This window comes from Sorex araneus, chromosome 4 (assembly GCF_027595985.1).
Source record: "Sorex araneus isolate mSorAra2 chromosome 4, mSorAra2.pri, whole genome shotgun sequence".
NCBI classification, from domain to species: Eukaryota; Metazoa; Chordata; class Mammalia; order Eulipotyphla; family Soricidae; genus Sorex; species Sorex araneus.
The window spans coordinates 192,921,218-192,943,848 of NC_073305.1; the positions used below are offsets into that span (position 1 = coordinate 192,921,218).

A 22,631-nucleotide genomic window follows, 5' to 3' on the forward strand; every position below is an offset into this window, starting at 1 on the left:
ATGGCCGAAGTCGGCGAGGACAGCGGGGCCCGCGCCCTCCTGGCGCTGCGCTCGGCGCCCTGCAGCCCCGCGCGCTGCGCCGCGGCCGCCGCCTTCCCCGCCGCGCCCGGCGCGCCCGCCCCGTCGCCGCCGCCGCCCGCGCAGCCGCCGCCCGGCGCGGTGGCGGGGGGCGCGGGGCCCGCGGGGGCCGCGGGGGCCGCGGCGGGCGAGGCCCTGGTGGCCGCGGCGGCCGCGTCGGTGCGCCGGAGCCCCGGGCCCGCGCTGGCGCGCCTCGAGGGCCGCGAGTTCGAGTTCCTCATGCGCCAGCCCAGCGTCACCATCGGCCGCAACTCGTCGCAGGGCTCGGTGGACCTGAGCATGGGCCTGTCGAGCTTCATCTCGCGGCGCCACCTGCAGCTCAGCTTCCAGGAGCCTCACTTCTACCTGCGCTGCCTGGGCAAGAACGGCGTGTTCGTGGACGGCGCCTTCCAGCGGCGCGGCGCGCCCGCACTGCGCCTCCCCAAACAGTGAGTGTCCGGCCCGGACGCGGGGACCGCCGCCCCCAGGCCCCGCATCGTCACGCCTGGCCCCGTCCCCCCCCTCCCGGCTCGGAATTCGAGGGGGACACCGTGCCTTTAAGGCCCCCCTGGCGATGGGGACCGCGGAGCCCACCTGCCTGGGGACGCCCGGATCGCCCTCCTCGTCCCTGAGGGTCATCCCTCCCCTCCTGACCCCGCCTCTGCCCCCCTCCCTGGGTGCCCACATTCTGGACTGGGCTGCATCAAGCAGCGCCCCAGCCTCCGCCTCCTCTCCTTGGGGGGGTCTGGGGGGGCCATGTCCGGAGTCCCCTGGGTCACTCGGTGCCAAGGGCTCCCCGGGAAGGGAGGGAACTGGGGTGCAGGACAGCGAGTGGCCTGCTTGCGTGCGCGTGTGGGTTCTGTCCCAGCCTTCCCGGCATCGGGAGAGCCTGTTTAATTGCTCATTTCCTCTCCACCACTTTCTTTTTCTAGTGGGTGAGTGCCCAGGTGGCCCTGCCCACCTCACCTGTCTCACCTTGCTGCGGGCGGGCTCACAGCTCTGGCGCCGGTGCCCTGGGCAGCCTGGGAGCTGCTCCCATCAGCAGCCTCCTGGCCCTGGACCGTCTCCGCAGCCCCCAACGGGTCCCTCCCTTGGCAGGAGCACGATTCCCTTTCCGCAGTGGGTGCCGTCTGCCCATCCTCTGGCTCCTGCCCCACAGCCCTCCTTGGGGGGCCCTGGATCTGGGCAGTGATGCCCACACTTGTCTAGGTTCAGGGGAAGAAATCCCGGCCCTGCGGGGCCTGGGCCCCTCATCACAGGGTCGGGCTCGGCAGCTCCGCATTCGTAGCCAAACACTTTTTTTTTTTTTTAACTTTTTAATTGAGTCACTGAGATAGACCCTTACAAAACTGTTCATGATTAGATTTCAGTCATACAGTGTCCCAACACCCAGTCCTCCACCAGTGTACATTTCCCAGCACCAGTGTCCCCAGGTTCCCTCCCATCACCCCCACCCCCTGCCTGCCTCTATGGGAGGTGCTTTTCTTCTCTCTCCCTCTCCCTCTCCCTCCCTTCCCCCTCTCTCCTTCTCTCCCTCTGCCCCTCCCTCTCCCTCTCTTTCTCTCTCTCGCTCTCTCCCTCTCTCTTTCTCCCTTTCGGTTTACAATATTGATGCTGAAAGGTTATCAAGAAAACCTCTTACCTACTTTTAACCTTAGCTGGGAATGGCCAAATACTTTGGGGTGCCTCGCCAAACCCGTGGTTCAGCCTTCTGTGCACTTCTGAGTGAAGCCACAACAGCTGGAGAACCCCAAGTGGAGGGTGAGGGGTGCAGGCCTGACCTGGGGCCGCCGTGGGAGGGTCGTTGGAAGGGGCGGTGGCGCTGGCTTTGCGTCTGGTTTGCCCACTGACTCGGTGATGCTGGTGTGGGTCCATCCTCACGCAGTGCCTGGCGTCCGACTTTCTACTCGACGCCTGTGCCTGTCCCTTCGGTGTCTGCCCTCCGCTCGGGGGGTCCGCGAGTGGGGTTTGGTGTGTTCGGGTTCTTCCTCCTCCCCGGAGGAGCCCCAGGTAGCTGCTGCCTCTCCATCTCTCCTTTGTGCCCCTCAGGACGCGGCTGCTGGTGGGCTGGCGCTGAGGGCGCAGAGAATTGAGGCCACTGCGGGGGGGGGAGGGGCAGGGGAGGCTGCACGCTGGCCCTGCTGTCAGGCGCCTGCTGTTGGCCACGTGGAGCGCCCGGTGCCTCGAGAACCGTGGGCACACTGGTACACATGAGTACACAGGTGTATGCAGAGCCATAGGTTGCTATGCCCACACATGGAGTCGTGGGCACATGGGTACATGCAGAACTGTGGGCGCACAGGCACACATTGAGCCACGGGCACACAGGTACACAGATAGCCAGTGGGCACATGGCTACATGCGAAGCTGTTGGCAAACAGGTTCAGATAGAGCCATAGTACACGCAGAGCTGTGAGCACACAGGTACACAGATAGCCAGTGGGCACGTGTACAGGCAGAGCTGTGGGCACATGGGGACACACAGGAGCAGGTACACACGGAGCCGCAGGCACAGGAGTGGGGGCCACTCCCTGCAGGACTGTCGCCGTTTGCTGCCTGGACACCCTCTGGCTCCAGCCTGGTATCTGCTGTGGCTCTGGGTTTAGATGTAGGGTCCGTGCAGGAAGTGCCTCCGCACTCCCCACACCCCAAGTCTCCCCGGTGCAGGAGTCGGAGATGCAGCCAGTGGTAGCTCGGCTGGGACCCCACCCTGCCCTCAGCCGTTTTGTATCACTTTTGAGTTTGTGTTGGTTGGGGGCACCTGGCAGTGCCGGGGCACAGGTGGGGCGCTGATGAGGGGCTCGGCGATCAGTCTCCTCCATAGGAGCAACCTGGAAAGGCCTGTGCCAGAAACTCCCTTTGCTCCCCAGTTCCAGAAGGGTCCCGGCCTGCTCTGTCCCCCCACTTCTCTGCCCACCCTGCCGTGTGGCCATGAGTCACATGTACCCTGTGTGCTCCGTCCTTATTTCAGAAAAGAGGGTCTTGGGCTGGAGCTATAGCACAGCGGGGAGGGCGTTTGCCTTGCACGCGGCCGACCCGGGTTCGATCCCCAGCATCCCATATGGTTCCCGGAGCACCACCAGGAGTAATTCCTGATGCAGAGCCAGGAGCATCACCGGGTGTGACCCAAAAAGAAAAAAAAAAAAAAACAAAAAACAGAAAAGAGGGTCTTGTCCTGGATCCCAGCACCATGGTCCGAGGCTGCCAGCAGATGGACTGGGGGCTGGGGTGCGTCTGTGCGCCTCTCCTGGTGGCTGTGTCCACACAGGACCCTGTGGCCAGTATGTCTCCCTCAGCCTTGTCCATCTGGGCCCCGCTCACTGGCCTTCTCCGAGGGTTCCCTGCCTGCTTCCCCACCTGGGCAGCTCTGTTCCCTGTGGAACCTGCGTGGCCACAGGGCTGCAGGTGCAGGAGCAGCATATCTGGGCATCCAGGGCTGCCCATTCCTCTGCAGAATGGGCATGTTCTCTGGACCCTGTGCCCAGGCCCCGGAATGCGGGGGCCATCGGGACAGCAGTGGACTCGGCTCCCAGCCGCAGGGCCAGCGGCACCATGGAGGACGGCCCGGCTTTGCCGGGTGCTGTGCCCGGGCAGCTGCGGTGGCCATTGTGGGCCCCATACAGGAGCCATCAGGTCAGTGATTGGACATCGGGACGCAGACCAGTGTCAGGACTCGGAGGAGAGTCACGCCTCCGCACAGTCACGTTCCACAGCTGCGGGTGTGGGGAGGACCGTGTTCTCTTCAGACTGTCGCTGCAAACCGGCTCCTAGAGCAGGGCCGGCTCAGACGCCCCGAGTCCCGTCCCAGCACTGCTGGACAGTACCCTGGCCAGGCTGAGGGCACCTGGGCACCGCTGCCCGCCTGTCTCCCACCCAAAGGATGGTTTGTAGGGGGCGCAGATTGGGACCCCACACACTGCTCAGTGGGAGTGTGGCCGCCTGAGGAAGGACCGGGCGGGGCTGCAGGCGGCACAGCCGCTGGTCCTGGTGCCTCCGTTGGAGCTGCTTGAGGCTGCAGTGACTCGCCATGTGCTGGTTTTGGTCTTGTGACTGGCAGGGAATAAACTTGGTAAATTAACGGCAACTCGATTACAGCCGCACCTCGTTTCCATAATTACTCTGCACTTAGCACGTTTCACAGTGAATGAGAGGGCGGAGAGCCGTGCCTGCTTGCAGCCGGAGACTCACCGCGGGGTCCCCAGTGTCTCCGGCTGGAGCCCCGAGTTGTGCTTGTCTCTTGCCTTGTTGGAGAGAGGAGAGGGGCTGCGTGTGCATGTGTGTCTGTGTCCCTGAACACCCACACACCGCCCCCACAAGCCGTGCCACCCTCCCCGAGCGGCCACACCCCATCCTGGCACCCCACAAGCTGCCCGCCCCGAGGCCTTCTGGGATTCCTGATCTGCTAGTGTCTCTCAGGAGACTGCTCTGTGCGAGCGCAGGGTGTCGTGCCCCTCCTCCTGTGCACTCCTCGGGGTTTCCGACATGCACCCTCTGCCCACACTTCCCGTGCCCTCTGACCCCGGAGTCCCAGATAGTGCTCCTGGTACTGGGGCCAAGGCCCAAGGTAGAGACGAGAATCAAGAACTTGAATTGCATCTTTATGACTTGCTCAAAAATACGATCCTAAGCTTGTTTCAAGAATAGGCACTTTGAGGGTCTGGAGAAACAACATGATGTGTACAGCCTAACTGCAGGGAGGATGCTGGCCTTGCATGCAACTGACCCAGTTGGAACCATGGCACCTCATATGATCCCCTGAGCCCTGCCATGGCTAATCCCTGAGCAGAGTCAGGAGTCAGCTCTGAGCACCGCCCCAAGTGACAAAAAAAAAAAATCACTGCTTTTTTTTTTGGGGGGGGGTTGCCCCTAGCTGTGTTCAGGGACTGCTCCTGGCTCAGTGCTCAGGGATCAAGAGTGAAAACTGGAGGCAGGCACCCACATCCCAGGGGCGGCCTGCAGAGCTTTCTCAGTTTCGCTGTGAATCGGAGTTAAGGCGGTTCAGAGATGGGGAAGCCGCCCGTGCCCTTGGCCATGTGTCTCGGGCTGCATGGACTGGCCGGAGAGCTGCTGGTGAGAACCTTGACTGCTTCTGCCCATGGGGACACCCCTGCTTCCACCTCTGACCTGGTGAGGGGCGCCCAGAGTAAGGAGGGGTTCGCAGGACCCTCTCTGAGTGCCCCCTCCCCAGCTACTCCTGCCTCCCTCACAGCCACCCAGGGCAGCTAAAGTGGGGTTCCCCCCCCACATCCTGGGAACTGGGGCAGTAGGTAGGACTCAGAAGTGGGGTCCCTGTCATTGGCTTAGGGCTTGGGCTGGGAGCCACACCTCACAAAGTGCGGTTTGCGGGTGCTGAGCCATCTCCCCTCTTATGCCACTAGTGAGAGGAGCCCCCCGGGAGGGCGTCCCTCTGAATTCCGGGATACAAGGGCTCCTCTGTAGGCTCTTTGAGAGCCTCAGGGAAGGGAGGGGCAAGAGGGGAGCTGTGACCCCATCACTGTATAGGTGCTGGCCTGCTCCCCCCCCCAGGACTGGGGTTTGGGCGGCCCAGTGGGGTGCAGGGGTTGTGCAGGGGGTGCGGGGCAGTGTCTGGCTCCTCAGTGAACAGCTACAGTTGCCCCTGCTTTGGGGGTGACACGGTTACTTTGTATCTGCTCCCCTGCTCCCACCCCCTGCAGTAGTGCAGCTTGGCCAGGGCTTCTGGAGGCGGAAACTTCTTTTCTCTGCACCCCCTGAGCCATTGTCGGCAAAGTGAACCTGCAGGGCCAGGCGAGGCTCAGGGGCAAAGGGGGGCGGGTGCTGCTTTGAGCTTGTCAAAGCCCTGCCCGCCCCCGCGCCCAGTTCTTGTTCCTCACCTCTAAAATGACTCCCGCCTGCTTTGGGGCGCTAGGGGCCCCCAAGCCCGGGCCAGTGTCTGTGGGGAAGGACTGCAGCTGGTGAGGGGGCAGCAGAGTGGGGTTCACACCCTTAAAGCTGGGTGCCCGGGCAGTGCTAAGCATGGCAGTGACAGATGAGTTTGGAGTACTCTCTGGAGGGCGCCAGAGCCCCCTAGAGCTCTCAGTTGGGGGGAGCTGCTCGCTCCCTAGTGCTCAAAGCTGACAGGCAGCTGTGACCTCAGTGGGCAGGGCAAGGTGCCCAGGACTCACCTGCACATGGCAGGTTTCCAAGGACAGTGCAGGGGGGCCATGAGGGGCACCTGGGAGCAGGGAGAGGGTAGCAGGGGGATCCTGCGGGCAGGGGTCTGCAGCCTCAGAGGATCCAGTGCAGTGGGTTTTTGAACACAAGTGAAGGGGCCCCGGCATCCCTCGGCCCCTGGGTGCCTGGTGGCAGCACTGAGGATGGCCAGGAGTGCGGGGGGGGGGGGGGGGGCAGGGGAGGAGACATGGCAGCTCCCTCCCCAGGTCACCTGTGGAAGGACCCGGGTCTGACAGTGACGGCTGTTTGGGCAGAGGACTGGGGTCACCAGGTGCTGGGGACTGCCCAGGGTCCCCCACACACACCCAATGCCTTGATGCTTCTCCAGAAGCTTCTCCAGCTCCCCACCACTCCCCTCTACACCATACGTGGACAGGTGGGGGAACAGTGCTGGGACTGGGCGGGAACAACAGTGCAGGGACCGGCCAAGGGGACATGCAGGGGCAGATGGGTTTATGTGGGGGTGGGAGGTGGACAGGGCTGACCCAAGTGGTGAAAGAACCTCGGAGCCATCCCCTGGCCCCACAGCCCGGGCCTGACACCCACTGCCGGGAGGTTGGGGGGTGAGCGGATCCCAAGCCCAGCCCTCTGGGGTGGAGACCCCCTCATGGTGCCCATGGGAGGGTGGGGGGCTCACTTCGCCCCCTAACTTGGAGAAGCTGAAAGGAGCAGGGCAGGTCACTCCCAGGCCAGTGTCCGTTTGGAGGAAGGACCCCCACAGCCACAGGGGGCTCCTGCGCCCCCAGAGCTGCTTTCCAAGCAGTGGATCAGGGTCGCCCGGCCCGTCAGGCTACCCCAAGACTCAGCACAGCCCCTGTGCCCCATCCTCAGCTCCCCCTTCCTTTCTTCTGGGCATCAGTGAGTTTTTTGGAGACTCAGCAAACTTCAGCGTGTAAGAAAGTGGTCGTGAAGCAGCAGCTACCCCCTCCACACACACACACAGCTGAATGCACTGGCACTCTGCAAGCGAACGAGGGATCCTGGAATCGTCCTGCCTTTGTCCATGAAGGGGCGAGTCGTTATGTTCTCTGCACCCCTGCACTCTCCCACACACTGTATGGTGACACACACTCGAGGAGAAGGAGTTGTGTGCAGATCTGAGTGAGGGGTGGGGCGGGTGGTGAGGTGCAGGGCTGAGTGCATGAGTGAGGTGGGTGACTGCAGGTGTGAGGTAAGCATGTGCAGGGGTCAGTGGAAGGGTGAGGTAGGTATGTGCAAGGTCTGTAGGTAGGTGCAAGAGTGAGACGGGCGTGTGCAGGGATAGGGAAGGCATGTGCAGGGTGAGATGAGTGAGACTAAGGATCAGGCAGGCGTGGGCAGGGTGAAACAAGCGTGTGCAGGGGTGAGACAGGCATGAGTAGGATGAGTGTTCAGGGATCAGACAGATACGTACAAGGGTAAGACAGCTGTGTGCAGGTTGTGAGGCAGGTGTGTTGAATGATGTGGTGTGTGCAGAGATTGGGCAGGCATGGGCAGGGTGAGTGTGCAGGGGTGAGGCAAGTATGGGTAGTGAGTGCAGGGGTGAGGCAGGCATGGGTAGGGTGAGTGCAGGGGTGAGGCAGGCATGGGCAGAGTGAGTATGCAGGGGTAAGGCGGGCATGGGCAGGGTGTGTAGGGGCCAGGCATGTGTGTGCAAGAGTGAGTGCAGGGGTCAGACGGGTGGGCATGACTGGGAAGGGGTGTGGCTTAGCTGGTGTTTGAACAAGCTGCTGTGTGCACCTTGGGGAGGGAGCGAATCTGCGTGACAGGCCAGCTGTGCCCAGGCGCTGCTCCGTTATTAATCTGCTGTCACCCACTTTCCCCTGGACTCCCCCACTTGCCCTGTGAAAGGCTGTTCCCTGGTTTCAGGGTTCGTGGCCAGGGAGAGGTTACCCCAGGGCCGCTTCCTGCTTTTCCTGGGCCGGGAATGCGCTCTGGGAAGAGCCCGGCGGAGCCACATGCAGGGCCCCCGCACTGCCAGCCGCTTGCCGCTCCTCAAGCCCCGTTGCTTTGCAAACAGTCTGGTTGCCAGCGCTGCCAGGGCACTCCTGGCTGTCCCCAGCTCCCCAGGGCCCTCTGGCTCAGAGAGGCAGAGCCCGACCGAGTTCTCAGTAGGGACAGGGGACAGGTCACCACAGGGCACTGGGTCTACTCTGAGACTCCAGAAGCACAGAGGGTCCCCGCCTTCAGCCAGCCCGGAAGCCCGCCAGGGTGAAACTGGGGCCGGCCACATGCTCCGCAAGTGCTTACACCCTTGGACTGTCTCCCTAGCGATGCCAGAACAGGGTCTGTCTGGTCACTCAGACCCCCAGCTCCCCAAACCCACATCTCCAGAGGGCCCCAACGCATTGGGCCTCATGCCCACCCTCGGGCGTCCTGGGCCCGGCGGCAACCGCTCAGGCACGGACAGTGAAGTGGGCAGAGTCGGAGGCAGTGAGGCCCAGGGCCCACAGTTGCTCCAGCCAGCAGCCTGCTGCAGAACGGGGCTGAACTCCCCTCTGAGGAGCCCCCCAAACTTGGGGACAACGAACAGGGTGTTTGGAAACCAGCAGCTTGCCCTCCTCCCCCCAGCTCCAGCCCTTCCCTCCAGGGGACCTGCCGCTGGTCCCATCCGTGAAGGTGCACAAACATGCCTCTCCACCGTGTGTGTTGGGGGCGCCACCAGCCCTGTCGTCAGGCGTGTCCACAGGCTGATGAGCCGGGGAGGAGCCACACACTCAGCACCCACTTGGTGATGGGCCGGGGGCAGGTCCCCACTGAGGCTCCAGTTTCAGAAGAGGCTTGAGCCGGTGGGCCTTACCCCTGGGGGCCGTGGGGAGCCCCGAGCAGTGGAAGCTGGAGCCAGGTTCCTTCCCGCTGAGCTGTGTAGTAGCGCGGGTCTGCTCCAGAGACTGCGGTGGGTGGGCGCCCGTCTGCCTGGGCCTACCCCAGGGCCACTTCCTGCTCTTCCTGGGCCAGGAATGCACTCTGGGAAGTCCTGGTCTCCCCACCTTTCCAGGGGCTGGGGGGGGGGTGACCAATGAACGCTTTTACAGATTTGGGGGCTCCTATTTCCAGCTGTGAGGCTCCATCATCCTGGAAGTGCAGGTGCTGACAAGGCTCGGACCCAGGACGCTCCCTGGAGAGCCCGCGGGGGTCCCGGCTGTCCAGTACAGGCTGTCGTGCCCAAGCCGCCTCCTGACCCAGGTGCCCGCGGGCAGCGCCATCACCTCCTGCTCCAGGAAGGACTGTCACTCGCCAGCCAAGTGTTTATCCTGTTTCTGCGAAGCTGCCTGCTGAGGCTAATTCCCGCTGCAGGGGAAGTGTGGATAGGAGTGGGTGAGCCCACCTGCCCGGACCCAGGGGCCACACACCCTCCTGAGTCAGCTTCAGTTCACACCTCAGCGCAGAACCCTTGGGCTCCTCAGGAGTGATGGGAAACCCACGCCTGAGTGCACATGACCCCACCGCCCCTACATGCACGGTGCACGCCCCTATTGCCCCCATATGCACAGTGCACACCCCCACCGCCCTCATATGCACGGTGCATGCCCCCAACCGCCCCCACATGCACGGTGCACGCCCCCAACCGCCCCCACATGCACGGTGCACGCTCCCACTCCAGCCACACCCACAAGCACGATGCACGCCCCCACCGCCCCCGCACCTGCAGGGGGCACATGCACGCATGCGCAGCAGCGCTCTCCGGGGTCTGCTCACGCAATCCAGCATCGGTCCTTGGGGAGTGGATGGACTGGGTCTCTGGCAGGACTATCCGGGCGGGGCCCCGGCGCTGAGCTTGGATATGGTTGACCCCCTCGGAGGCTGGACTGGCACACCGCTGCATGTTCGGGTGAACAGAGCTTTCCTTGGGCGGTGCTGGGGGCACGCGGGGGACCGAGTCCGCAGCTCCTTGGCAAGCTTCGCAGCCTGGAGAAGAAGGAGGGTGGTCGCTGTGCAGCCCCCACCTCTCCATGCCCCCTGGCGCTGTGCGCCCCGTCCCTGCCTCTGCCCACAGTGCCCCCTATTCGCGGTGTGCCGGGACGGCAGTGAGCACCCGAGCTTCATCGCTGGGCGCATTGCCTGTCTGAATCAGGGTTTCGGGGGCCTTGAGTCCGAATAAGGGGCGGGGCAAATGCTGACGTGGTTCCTCCCTTCTCGTCCCTGCCTTGGCCATCCCTGAGAGCGGGTTCTCAGCCGACCACACCGTCTTGGTGCTTCAGGACTTTAGGGCTAAATGTGGTCATCATTCCCTCCTGCCTGATTCCCCTTGTCCTGTGTTCCAGGAGGACAGGTGCCTGACACTCTGCTCCCAAACCGCGTTTTTCGGCACTTGGTACCCACAGCAGAGGGTAGAGGCTGGGGTGGCGGGGCCCAGGGCACCGCACACAGCTGTGGGAAGGGGGTGCGCCCAGCAGCTCCAGGCTCCTGGGCCCTGCGAGGTCACCTGCCCCCCCCGGGCAACAGGCTGCTGTGGCGCTGCTGGGTGGGTGTCCTCACTCTCGGGGCCTGCTGGGACCTGCCCTCCGACCTTTCTCTTGAAAACATCTCAAAGTGGTGCTGGGGGGGGGTTGGGAGGTGGGAGCTCCGGAAGTGGGATTCTAAGTGGAAAGGCCGAGGCCTGGGCCAGCAGGAGGCCTGATCTTGCCCTGCTGTGGTTTGAGGCCAATCGGGTTCCTGGGACAGAGGCTCTTTGGCGGGACTGGAGGTGGCAGGGCTGGAGCCCCTAGTCGTGTCGTGGCCTGCGTGTGCGAACGGGTTGGTGCCCCAGGAACCTCCCTAGGGTCTAATGGGAGGTCTGTGAGCTGTCTGTGGCGCAGGGTGCTGGGGGTGGGGGTCACACTGGCTCTTAGGGGTAGCTGCTTAGGGATTGCAAGGAACATACCTGCCTGAGGGGCGTGGGGCCGCTGCCCATCCCGCCCCAGACCCTGGCCTCCCCTCTAGCTCCAGCCACGCCCCTGCAGGTCGGCCTTCTCAGCCTGCCCTGAGCCATGCCCCTGCTCCCTGGTAGCCCACCTTGCCGCGCTGACCTCTGCCTCCCCGCAGGTGCACTTTCCGCTTCCCCAGCACGGCCATCAAGGTCCAGTTCACATCGCTGCTGCCCCAGGAGGAGGCCCCCGTGTCCCCATTGCGCCCGCTGTACCCGCACATCTCCCCGCTGAAGATCCACATCCCGGAGCCGGACCTCCGGAGCCTCGTCAGCCCCGTCCCGTCCCCAACCGGCACCATCAGGTGAGGCACCGGCCGCACTGGGCCGCGGGTGGGGGTTTTCAAGGGCAAAGTTCGCACCTGACCTGACTGCCCAGGGGTGCCCCCACGATTGGTCCCCAGTGAGGGGCTGGGTAAGTGCTAGCGGCTGCTGCAGGCCCATGCGGTAAGGGCAAGAACCGCGCTGCACAGATGCGCCTCAGGCGTTGCGGGAGCCCTGGTTCCTCCCACAGCAAGCAACGTCCACAAACTGCAAGTCACCCAGAGCTCTTGCATGTGGCCCCAAATCGAAGAGAGTCAGAGGAAGATGTTGAGAAGGTTGGATCAGCTATATTTAGACTGGCAGCTGCTCCTCCCCAACTGTGTCGTGGGGAGTGTTAGCCGCCTAATGAGGACGAGAGGGTGGGGCTAGACTTGCCCACCCCTGCAGGTGATGCTTATGGCCCCACCCCGAATCCCCGCTGTCCCCCAACAACTCAGACTAGAAAGGTCAAACTCAGTGCTCAGGCCTTGCCAAGGACCCAGATACCTGGGGCTGGGGAGGGCCGACCTCCGTCTGGGACGTCACCCGCTCTACCCACAGCCCCTGTGGCATCTCTGAGCAGCCTGTGTGACCCTAATGACACCATGACCCCTGTGTGGCCTGCTGCCTACCCCCGCCCCTTTCATTAGTTAGGCCTGTCCTGTCCTGACATTCCTGGAGACTCACTTGTCCTCAAGGACCCCCCCCCCAAAGGAGCTGTCAGGATCGTGGGGTGTCCCTATTCTGGAGCCTAGCTTCTCCACAGTCTCTTCTGAGGAAGAGCTTCGGCACGGAGAACCCCGGGCTCTGTGCAGGCTGCTCAGAGCCTCACCAGACCCTGCCAAAGGGGGCACCCCAGCCCAGGTGACTGGTCTCCAGCTCCCCGCCATCATGTTGGCTGCCTGCACACTGAGTAGTTCCAGGTTGTGTCGGGTAGGGAAAAGGACCTTTATAGAAGGATCCTCCTGTGCCTTCCACCTCATGGGGGTCCTGAGATGTGTCCTCCCCACCCCCCCACACACAGGCACTGCCCTAGATGCAGCTATTCCCTGGGGCCAGCAAGCAGCTCCCCAAAATGGGCAGCTGGGTGTCACGTGACTGCCCAACTTGGCTTCTTGGTCTTGAGGCCCAGGCACCACCTGCAGCTGTGGTTCCTGATGTTCTGAGGGGGAACATTCTCAGATCTGGTGAGTTAGGGACAAACTCATGTGTGTTCTCAGGCCTTGCTTTCCCTTGATGGGAATTGAGGGCGAGACACCCAGGATGTGCCATCAGTGTGATGTACCTGGAATGTTCCTTAGACACCCCAGAGTGTGCCATGGATGAGAGACCCGGAATGTTCTGTAGATGTGAGACATGGGGCGCCTGGAGCATTCCATGGACATGAAATGAGCAGAGAAGTGGCACTTCAGAGAAGCTGGCCAGGGGTCTGGGGAGGGTGGGTGCCCGTGTGAGTGGCTCTCCGTCGGAGACCCCCAGGTGCATGCCAGCAAGTCCGGGTGCTGTCCCAGGCAAGCTCGTTCCTGCACATTCCTTTGTCCATAGGCACCTTTGTGAGGGCCAAAGAGGCAGGCGCCCAGGACAGTGGGCAAGGGGTTAGGGGGCTGGCCTACAGGAGACTCCCTCAGCTCCTGCTGACGACCCAGGGGGTGGGGTGGTGGGTGTGCCTGGAGGGCTTCAAAGAGTAAAGGCCATTCCCATAGGATTCCACGGCAAAGTCGGCCCCTGGGGCTGAGAGCCTCCCCGCCCCACTCCGGGCTGAGTCAGCAGGGGGGCCTCGAATTTGGAAACCTTCGGGAGACTTTGTCCAGCCCAGCGTAGGGCGGGGCTGTGGTGTGGGGGTGCTGCGGCAGGGTGCCACGGAGCCAGGGATGGGTCGCCGTGTCGGGAGGCGGGGCCGAGCGCTAACTGCAGGGCTGTGGCTTGGCCCGGGCGCCGGGATCGACCGCGCGGGCCCTCCCGGGCCAAGGAGAGGGTTGCCGTACCCTCCCCCTGTCTCGTCCCCATCCGCGGGACGGCTTTAGGGCCTGTGAGCTCAGCCCTGCGGAATCCGGGAGTGTGACCCTGGGGGCTCTTCCCGAGGGCCGCCCGTGTTTACAAACACGCTCCTTCCTCTGCCCTCGGGGCCGCCCCGCCCTCTCGCTCTCGCTGCCTAATTTGGTGCGCACGCGCCGCGGCTCCCCATTGGCCAGCGCCGCGGCTCCTCATTGGCCAGCGCCCCGGGCTCCCCGCTGGCTAGCGCCGCGTCCCATTGGCCAGCGCAGGTCTCCACCGTGTAGGGAGTGTCTCTTTCTCTTTTCCCCTTTCTTCTTGACAAGTTTGTTTTGGGCTTGGAGCCACACCCGGCGGTGGTCCCGGCTGACTCCTGGCTCTGCTCCCAGGGGTCACTCCTGAGGTGCCGCGAATCGAGCCCCCCCCCCCCCCCCCCCCGTCCCTTGCTCTCGCTCCAGCCCCTCCTGGCGCATGTCTCAACCCCCGGGAGTGGTTTGGTTTCTGAGCGGTGATTTGCCCTCGCAGCCGCTGCCCGGAGGGCAGGAGAGGCAGGCGGTGTTGTCACTTTTGGGACTTCCCCGAAAGCAGCCCCAGCCGCTGAGGTCCCCAGAGTTGGGCTTTGAGCACCGCGCCGGAGAGAAAGCAATCTGATGGGAGCCGGGGAGGGGGAGGGGCAAGCGGGCAGGGCAGCGGTGCTGACGGACACGGCTGCCCCGCATGTGCAGGGCACACCTCACCCCCTCTCTTTCCTTAGTAACCACAGTGTTTGGGGAGTGCCCCGTGGCCTTTTTTTTTTTTTTTTTTTTTTTTTGCTTTTTGGGTCACACCTGGCGATGCACAGGGGTTACTCCTGGCTCTGCACTCAGGAATTACCCCTGGCCGTGCTCAGGGGACCATATGGGATGCTGGGATTTGAACCCGGGTCGGCCGCGTGCAAGGCAAACGCCCTACCCGCTGTGCTATCTCTCCAGCCCCCCCGCCCCCGTGAGCATTGGGGGGTCGCCGTTGTAGAACTCCTTTTGTCTCTCCGCAAACCTGCGGCCTCAACCTTGCGCAGTGCTTGCTCCTGCGGAGCTGCCACCACCCCAGGTTGCAGCCCGCCCACCCGTCCAGGAGGAGCACGACCCTCGGGATTCAGCAGCCCCGGTGCAAGTCTGAGTGGGTGTCCAGGAGCCCTCTCGTTTCTGCAGCTGTGCCCGCAGCTCGCCCTCACCCAGAAGCATTGAGTCCATGCCGTGTCCCTTTGACATTCTCCCTGTCAGGCTCCAGGAGCTTCCGGGTGGGCACTGTGCCACACGTGGCCTGTACCCAATCCCCCTTCTAAGATGTGGGCACACCTCAGGTGTATGCCCTCAGCCAGGGTGGGAAAATGAGGACCAGCTTCACAGCTCCACCCATAACAGCTGGACGTTGCAGAACCGTGCCCAGGGACACAGGTGCCTGCCATGTGGATACAGACACGTGCCCTGGGGCATCCGGAGCAAGCAGTGTCCCCTTGGTGCTGGACTGACTCGGCATTTGTCAAGGCCCCTACCCCACCCTCATCCTTCAAGCTGAATTCCTCTCCCTGCACCCTGCACACCCAGCATCCTCTCTTTCTGCAGACCAGGAGGCTGGGGCTCGGCGGGAAGAGTGACCCAGAGGGGGGTGGTTTTTGCGGGTGTGGGGTTCTTTGTTTGGGTTTTGGCCCACACCCAGGGCTGAGTCCGGACTCTGCTCTCAGGAATTACTTCTGACAGGCTCCCGGGACCGTATGGGATTGAACCCAGGGCTGCCCATGCAAGGCCAGCACCCTCCCCGCTGGACTGTCACTCTGGGCCCAGAGGGTGGAATTTATCAAAGTGCCTGTGCTGGTGGCTCAGAATGAGAAAGTCACAGCGCCCTGGCCATGCCCTGGCAGGAGCTGGTGTCTTCCCTCCTTATATACCTGCATTGATCTCCTCGCCAACCCCCCCTCCCGCCCAGTGAGTTTCCAGGCCTTGGTACTCTGGCAGCTAAGAGCCTAGTTTACACAACACAGGGCTGCTAGTGTGTGAAACTGACAACAGACATTCCTCAAATACCGGGGCGGGGTGGGGGCGGGGCCGGGTGCTGGGAGGAGGTTCAGGGTTATGGCATCTGCAGTGCATCCAGCCCAGCTTCGGTGCCCTCAACACAGCCAGGAGGATCCCTGAGCACCACCCGTGTGGCCCCCAAAACCAAGAATGCTGGGCTGGAGTTGGTCCCCAGTCTGGGAACGCATATGCACTCCCCGCCTCTGGACAGGCAGTAAGAGCAGTGGTGCCACAGAGTGCAGGGGCCCCACGTTTAGGAGGGTCTTGCCCTGGCCTGGAGTGGGTAGGCGCCCCAGTGCGCGGCCCCTCCCGAGGCCTTGTCTTCCTCTCAGTGCTGCTGTGCCACAGCCTGCAGCCCCTCTGACACCGCCTGCTGCTCACTCCCGGCGGGCCCAGGGCTAAAACCGCTGCCCGCCTGCCCACCTCCAAGTGCTCGGACCGGAACTCACACCTGTCCTTCTCTCCACAGTGTTCCCAACTCCTGCCCGGCCAGTCCCCGTGGGGCAGGCTCCTCCGGCTACCGCTTTGTGCAGAACGTGACCTCAGACCTGCAGCTGGCCGCCGAGTTTGCTGCCAAGGCCGCGTCGGAGCAGCAGGCTGATGCGTCGGGGGGAGACAGCCCCAAGGTGGGCCCCGGCGGGGATTGGGGAGTGGAGGGGGCCCTTCCCGCCTGAAGCCCACTTGGTGCCCACCCCAGCCCTCCCTGTGGGGCACGGGCTGACGCCGCCGTCTGCTCGCAGGACGAGTCGAAGCCGCCCTACTCGTACGCGCAGCTCATCGTACAGGCCATCTCATCGGCGCAGGAGCGGCAGCTGACGCTCAGCGGCATCTACGCGCACATCACCAAGCATTACCCCTACTACCGCACGGCAGACAAAGGCTGGCAGGTGTGTGCCGCCAGGGCACCAGGCGGGTGGGGGCGGCCAGCGGGGCCCAGCCCGGGACCCAGCCTGCCTCCTGACCCGAGACCTCTGTCTCCTCCTGCCTGCCCGTTCTGCTCATGTCTGCATGTGGATTGGTGCCAGGTTTGAGCTCCCTCCCGCATGGCCGTGCGGCTCCGGGGGTCAGTGGCTCAAGTGGCAGAGCATGGCCTTGCCTGTGCCACACCTTGAGCATCTTCCCTGCCCAGCACCTCAGTGGGCACCGGCTGAGACCGTGGGTCCTCTCGCCCACAGAATTCCATCCGGCACAACCTGTCCCTGAACCGCTATTTCATCAAAGTGCCGCGCTCGCAGGAGGAGCCGGGTAAGGGCTCCTTCTGGAGGATCGACCCCGCCTCCGAGGCCAAGCTGGTGGAACAGGCCTTCCGGAAACGCAGGCAGCGGGGCGTCTCCTGCTTCCGCACCCCCTTCGGGCCGCTGTCCTCAAGGTGAGCCTCTGGGCGGCGACTCAGAACCGCTTCCTACTTGGAGACCACCGGGGTCTGACCCCTGCTGCAGGGGCTTCCTGCTGCTGCCTGCGGGGTCCCCAGCAGGCCTGATGGGATCGGGCAAATGGGCTGGGGAGGTCGGGTGAGAGGTCAGAGGTCATCGGGGAGCCCAGAGGCTGTGGCTGGTGGAGAAGCTCAGGGCCAGGCTGAGGCTGGACATGGAAACACGGTGGGCCTGGACAAGCAGAGCCAGATGCACCGGGAACCCCTGGGCCTTAGCGTGTGGGCTGCAGGGGGTCGATCCTGTGGGGGTGACTAGAGTATTCCTGGAAGAGAGTGGGGCTGAGCCTGTGCTTATGGACGTGGGTTCGAGCCTGGACAGGCAGGTGTGGGGGCACCTCGCTGCTCTCCCCTGCGCCCCTGTGGGGGGTCTCAGCGTGAGCCCCCAGAGCTGCTCCTTGAGCTGAGGCGGGCCGGGCTCGGGTTCGTCTCCACTTCAGCCTTACTGCAGCTTCTGGGGCACAGCTGGCACAGAAACGTGTGGGGTCCTCAGCTGCCCCCCAGGCCCACCTGCTCTCCACTCTGCCTAGGAGCGCGCCTGCATCCCCCACGCACCCCGGGCTGGTGTCCCCGCGCTCCAGCGGCCTGCAGACGCCCGAGTGCCTGTCTCGAGAGGGCTCCCCCATTCCACATGACCCCGACTTCGGGTCCAAGTTAGCTTCAGTTCCTGAGTACCGCTACTCCCAGAGCGCGCCCGGTAAGCTGGCAGGGCCTCACATCCGCGGCCCAGCGCTTGCCCGCCTGCCCGCCCCGGGGACCAGGGGTCAATGCTGAACCTCCTTGCCCTCCACCCCTGCACAGGCTCTCCCGTCAGCGCCCAGCCTGTGATCATGGCTGTGCCACCCCGCCCGCCTAGCCTGGTGGCCAAGCCCGTGGCCTACATGCCAGCGTCAGTGGTGACAGCTCCGCCAGCCCCCGGCCATGCCATCCACGTGCTGCAGCAGGCCCCCCCGGTGACCATGCTGAGGGTGGTGACCAGCTCGGCCAACTCCGCCAATGGCTACATCCTCGCTAGCCAGGCCCCGCCAGGAGCTGCTCACGAAGCTGCGGGCACAGCTGTGCTGGATCTGGGCAGCGAGGGCAGGGGTGAGGCCTCGTGGGGTGTGTGTTCCGGTGGGAGGGGTTCCTCGTCCTTTCAGATCTGCATGGATTATCTTTAAACCATGTGCTTGGGGGTGAGGCGTGGAGGGAAGAGGACCCTCTGGACCCCCAAACACTTGGGCGTCCCTAAGGCAGTGTGAGCCCAGTGCTGGGTGGGCTGTGCTGAGACTCAGCAGGGGGCGCTAGAAGGTGTCGGCCCCACCCAGTCCCACAGGACAGCGGCCTTGCATCCCTCCCAATGTCCAGTACGCTTCGGCCCAGACTCAAGCCAAGCGTCTCATTCCAAGGGATTCCTCGGGTTGTGCCAAGGTCTGGGGTTGTGCCAAGGTCATGCCCACCCGAGGGAGCTCGCCCCAGGGATCCCAACACTCCTCTGTCACGCAGGCCTGGAGGATAAACCCACCATCGCCTTCGCCACCATCCCCGCCACCAGCCGGGTCATCCAGACGGTGGCCAGCCAGATGGCACCAGGAGTCCCCGGCCACACGGTCACCATCCTGCAGCCGGCCACCCCCGTGAACCTGGGCCAGCACCCGCTCCCGGTGCGGGCCGTGACACAGAACGGGAAGCACGGGGTCCCTGCCAGCAGCGTGGGCAGCAGCACTTACGGTGAGACCCTGTCCCCTCCCATCACAGCATCCACAGGAGGGCTGGGGAGCTCCCAGCCCAGAGGACCGGTTGGCATGTCTTACTGAAATAAATGGAGGGGCTCCCCCTGCCCCCAAACAGCTGGGGGTCCCAAACCTCCGGGGCCCAGCGATGCTAGCGGGAACCTCTTCCCTCCTTCCAGCCCTCACCAGTCCCCTGCAGCTCCTTGCAGCCCAGGCCAGTTCGTCCACACCCGTGGTGGTCACGCGCGTGTGTGAGGTGGGGCCTGAGGAGCCCGCAGCAGCCGCCCCGACCACTGCTGTCAGCGCCGCTGCTGCCTCTCCCAGCGAGGAGCCCGAGGTGAAGCGGCCACGTGTGGAGGCGCCCAGCGGAACGGCACCCTTGCAGGCTGCAGCGGTCACGGCAGGCAGCCCGCAGGCACCGGGCTCCAGGGAGTGACGTCTGCGGGCGTCGGGGACCCGCGCCCCGGCGCTCCCCACCCTGGCGCCGGCCACCCTCCTCATCCTCTTGCATCCGCTGCGCTCCGAACGGAACCATAAACGAGTTCAGGCGCTGGTTACACACGTCTGGGAACCCCCTGCCACTGCCCTCCCAGCCGGCCGCCTCCTCCAGGAACATGCCGGACACGGATGGACAAGACACGGGCAGTGGGCAGCCTTGTCGGCCAATGGTGGTGTCCTGAGCTATTTCTAAGGGCCACTGAGGAGCCGCCAGCATTCATGGGGCGTCCCGTTCCTCTGGGCTCCCCAAGTGTGTCCAGGTTTGATCTGGACTTGGGGCTGGGCCATTGACAGGGCCCCATCCAGGCTGGGCGTCGCCGACAGCCTGCCGCTCTCTCTGTTAACTTCAAGGAAGGTCGAGGGCTCGGGCAGGGGAGGACCCAGGGTCTGAGTCGCCGCGCGATGGGACTATCTGGGCGGCTCCGGTGACCGGGTTAGCCCGGGCCCTCCTGGCCAGACCCTTCTCTGCCAGGAGGGTCTCAGGACGGTTACTCAGTCAGCCCCTGCCCCCACCTTGGGGCTCCTGGGTCAGGTGGGCAGCGACTGTCCCCTAGGCTCACGGCTGCCTATGTGGCGCTGAATTCTGAGAGGAAAGAGCCTCCTTCCACCGGGTGGGGGCAGGTGGGCGTGGGGGCTCCTTTCTGAGCAGCCTGGCTTTGTGGGGGCAGATGGGGTGAGCAGGGCTGCGCCTGGGCTTGGGCATGCCTGGGGGCCTCCAGGCCTTTCCCATCTTTGTTCTTCTTCCCTGGGGCTGGGGGGGTTTGTGAAGGGCTGCAGGAAGCTGGCCGGGGGTTGGGGGCAGCTGGCAGGCGTCCCAAAAGCACCTCTGTCCACCGCTCCTGCATTCTCTCATGGCTATTGTGGGGGTGCAGGGTCCTGGCAACTGGGCCCCTTAGGGAAGGTCGGGGCCAGACCACCCATGGCGCCAGCCCTCCCAGAAGGGTCTGCACCACGGGGAGTGGGAGGGGTCATTCCAGGAGCCTCGGGACCCTGGCAGCCTGCTCGCCCAGTGACCCAGTGTCTGGGGACACTGTGCTGTGCCCTTTGAGCCGCCAGATGTGTGCCCAGTTTGAGTTCGGCCCGGTCTCCTGGGCGAGGCGGGCGGCAGATTCTCATCCTCCCAGGCTGAGCACTGAGAAAGGGGAGAGGGGCAGGAGAGGGCCTCGAGTCACTCTTAGGAGGGGTTGGGGTACCCCGAAGGTCTCAGAAGGGTGCCCCAGAGGTCTCAGGAGGGGTTGGGGTGCCAGGAGGGTTGGGGTGCCCAGGGTGTGTCAGGAGGGATCAGGGTGCCCTGGGAGTCTCAGGAGGGGTTGGGGGTGCCCTAAGGGTGTCAAGAGGGGTCAGGAGTGCCCGGGGGGGTGTCAGGAGAAGTCGGGGTACCCTGGGGGTGTCAGGAGGGGTTGGGGTGTCCCAGGAGCAGAAGGGATGGAGTTAGGGTACGAGAGGATAGGATCCCCAGATGCCGGGTGGGACAGCCCAAAGCCATCTGTGTGGAGTTCCCTGTCCCAAGCAGGAGCCTCGTGCCCAGGCAGCCGTGCCCCGCCCCTACCCCCGTCCTGGCCCTCTGTGGAGACCAGCCCCGTGGCCCCATGAGGCCGCTCCTTGGAGCAATGTTATTTAATGAGAAAATGTAAGTTATTCACACGTGCTGCTAGGATGGGCCTGCGGGACACCGTGTGCCACGCCAGGGCAGGAGGAGGCCTTGGCCCACTGCCCACCACACCCCAAGCACCCACTGCACCCAGTCCTGTCCATCCACCTGTTCCCTTGGGGTGGGGGTGGGCCGGGATGGGGCCAGTTGGGTCTCAGCTGCTGTCGCCTGGGTCCTGTAGGAGCTGCTGCTGACAGTGGAACTGGGTCACACAGGGCCCTTCCCACAGGACTTGCTCCCCTCTTGGTGGAAACGAGGGAGAAAGGGGGTCCCCCTCCCCTGTGTGAGGCGCGGGACGATTCCGCTGGCCCACATGGAACAGACTGGAGGGTGCACGGGGCTGCCACTGCCCCCAGCCCTGCGGATGCCAGAGTACCAGCCTTGAGCGGGCCGCTGCCCAGCCTGAGGCTGGCTTGTCCTCGAAATGGTGGCCAGTTCTCAGGGACATGCTCAGGGGGTCCTCACCACCTCTCATGCATCCGCTGCTGCCTGCACCCCGAGCGTCTGCCCTTCCCTCCGTGCGTGTGGGGGCGAGGCCATGCGGGGCCCCTGCACCTCCTATCCCAGTGGGCCTGTTTTGCTTCATGCTTCAGAAGATGAGGGTGGCTCCTGGTCATTGTTTGCCTCCCAATGTCCTGGCACCACCAGGGAAAGTTGAAATGTTGGGGTCTGTGAAGGTGCCTCTGAACACGGGGACCTGGCAGGTGCTGTTGGCTCGGCCCCCCCATCCCAGGACCCAGGGACAACACCTCCAGGTGTGGGTCGTGGCCAGAGCTCAGCCTTCTGTCCCCACTTGGCCGAGTCAGAATCGGACGGACAGGTCTGGGCTGCCCTGTGAGAGGGCCCAGGGCCCGTCTGAGCCGGTAGAAAAGCCAGGATGGGCCGTGGCGTGTGCCGGGCTGGCAGGCCGGTGGCTCCCTGACGTTTGTGGCTCCCAGCAGTGCAGGCAGCTGTGGCCTCTGAGCTGGACTTGGTGCTGGGCCGCGGTCCTGCAGCCTCTCCTGGGTGGGGTGCCCAGGGCTTGGGGCTCCACAGGGGCGCGGGTCTGTCCTAAAGTATTCTTCACATTAGTCACCTGTGCTTGAAAAGCAGCGGTATCCTTAGAGAGGAGGGCGGGCCGGGGCGACACCCCCAGCTCTCCGCCGGCCTGTGCTTTCATTTCAAATGGGATACAGTATTTTTTTAATAAGGAGCCATACTTTTTTTTTAATTTTGAGATCTGAATGTGATTTCTAATTGTATCAGACGTTAATGTTTTAAAGCTATAACAAAGTTTAAAATTTCTACCTTTTGTTTTTCATTTAACTGTTCTTTTTATCTATTAAATTGTTGTATGTGGAGGGGAAGCTGTTTCTCCGCTTAGCATTTGTTTCTATAACCAGAAATAAAATTATATATTAAAGAAGCCACACCGGGGCTGTGCATCCTTGGGGCTGGGCAGGCCGGGAAACAAGGTGACCAGGGCAGTGCCACGTGGTGGGAACCCTGCAGTGCTCTGCCCCCCACCCCCCCGAAGCTGCCTAGGCAAGGCAAAGCCAAGAAATTTCCGAGCGGCTCACTGTGTGGCGAGAACTCAGCACCACTCCTCCACCCTCATAGTGTCCCACAAAAGCAGTGACTGAGCTTTCAGACAACAGCAAGCGAGAGGCATTTCCTCTGGCTGGTGACTATCCTCTGTAGTCTTTGCTTTGCTCCTCTGGCTTGGGCCGAGGGTCGGCCCTGTGCAAGGCAAGCGTCCTTACCCTGGACTACCTCTCCACCCCAAGTTTTGGCTTTGACGACCGTGTCTTACTACCGAGGCCTTAGACTCTGTTTCTGCACACACCAGTTCTGTAAATGAACGTGCGGCTGGCGGGGG

The 22,631-nt window shown here is 63.7% G+C and overlaps 1 protein-coding gene across 1 annotated transcript; it reads left to right on the plus strand.

Moving 5' to 3' along the window:
• FOXK1 (forkhead box K1) lies at positions 1 to 22,178 on the plus strand. The gene is made up of 9 exons (XM_004617246.2): positions 1 to 506; positions 11,254 to 11,439; positions 15,953 to 16,109; positions 16,224 to 16,370; positions 16,659 to 16,852; positions 17,443 to 17,609; positions 17,714 to 17,998; positions 18,398 to 18,622; positions 18,804 to 22,178. The coding sequence occupies exons 1-9, from the start codon at positions 1 to 3 to the stop codon at positions 19,058 to 19,060; spliced, it is 2,124 nt and encodes a 707-aa protein (XP_004617303.2). The 3' UTR covers positions 19,061 to 22,178.
• The last annotated feature ends 453 nt before the right edge of the window (positions 22,179 to 22,631 follow it).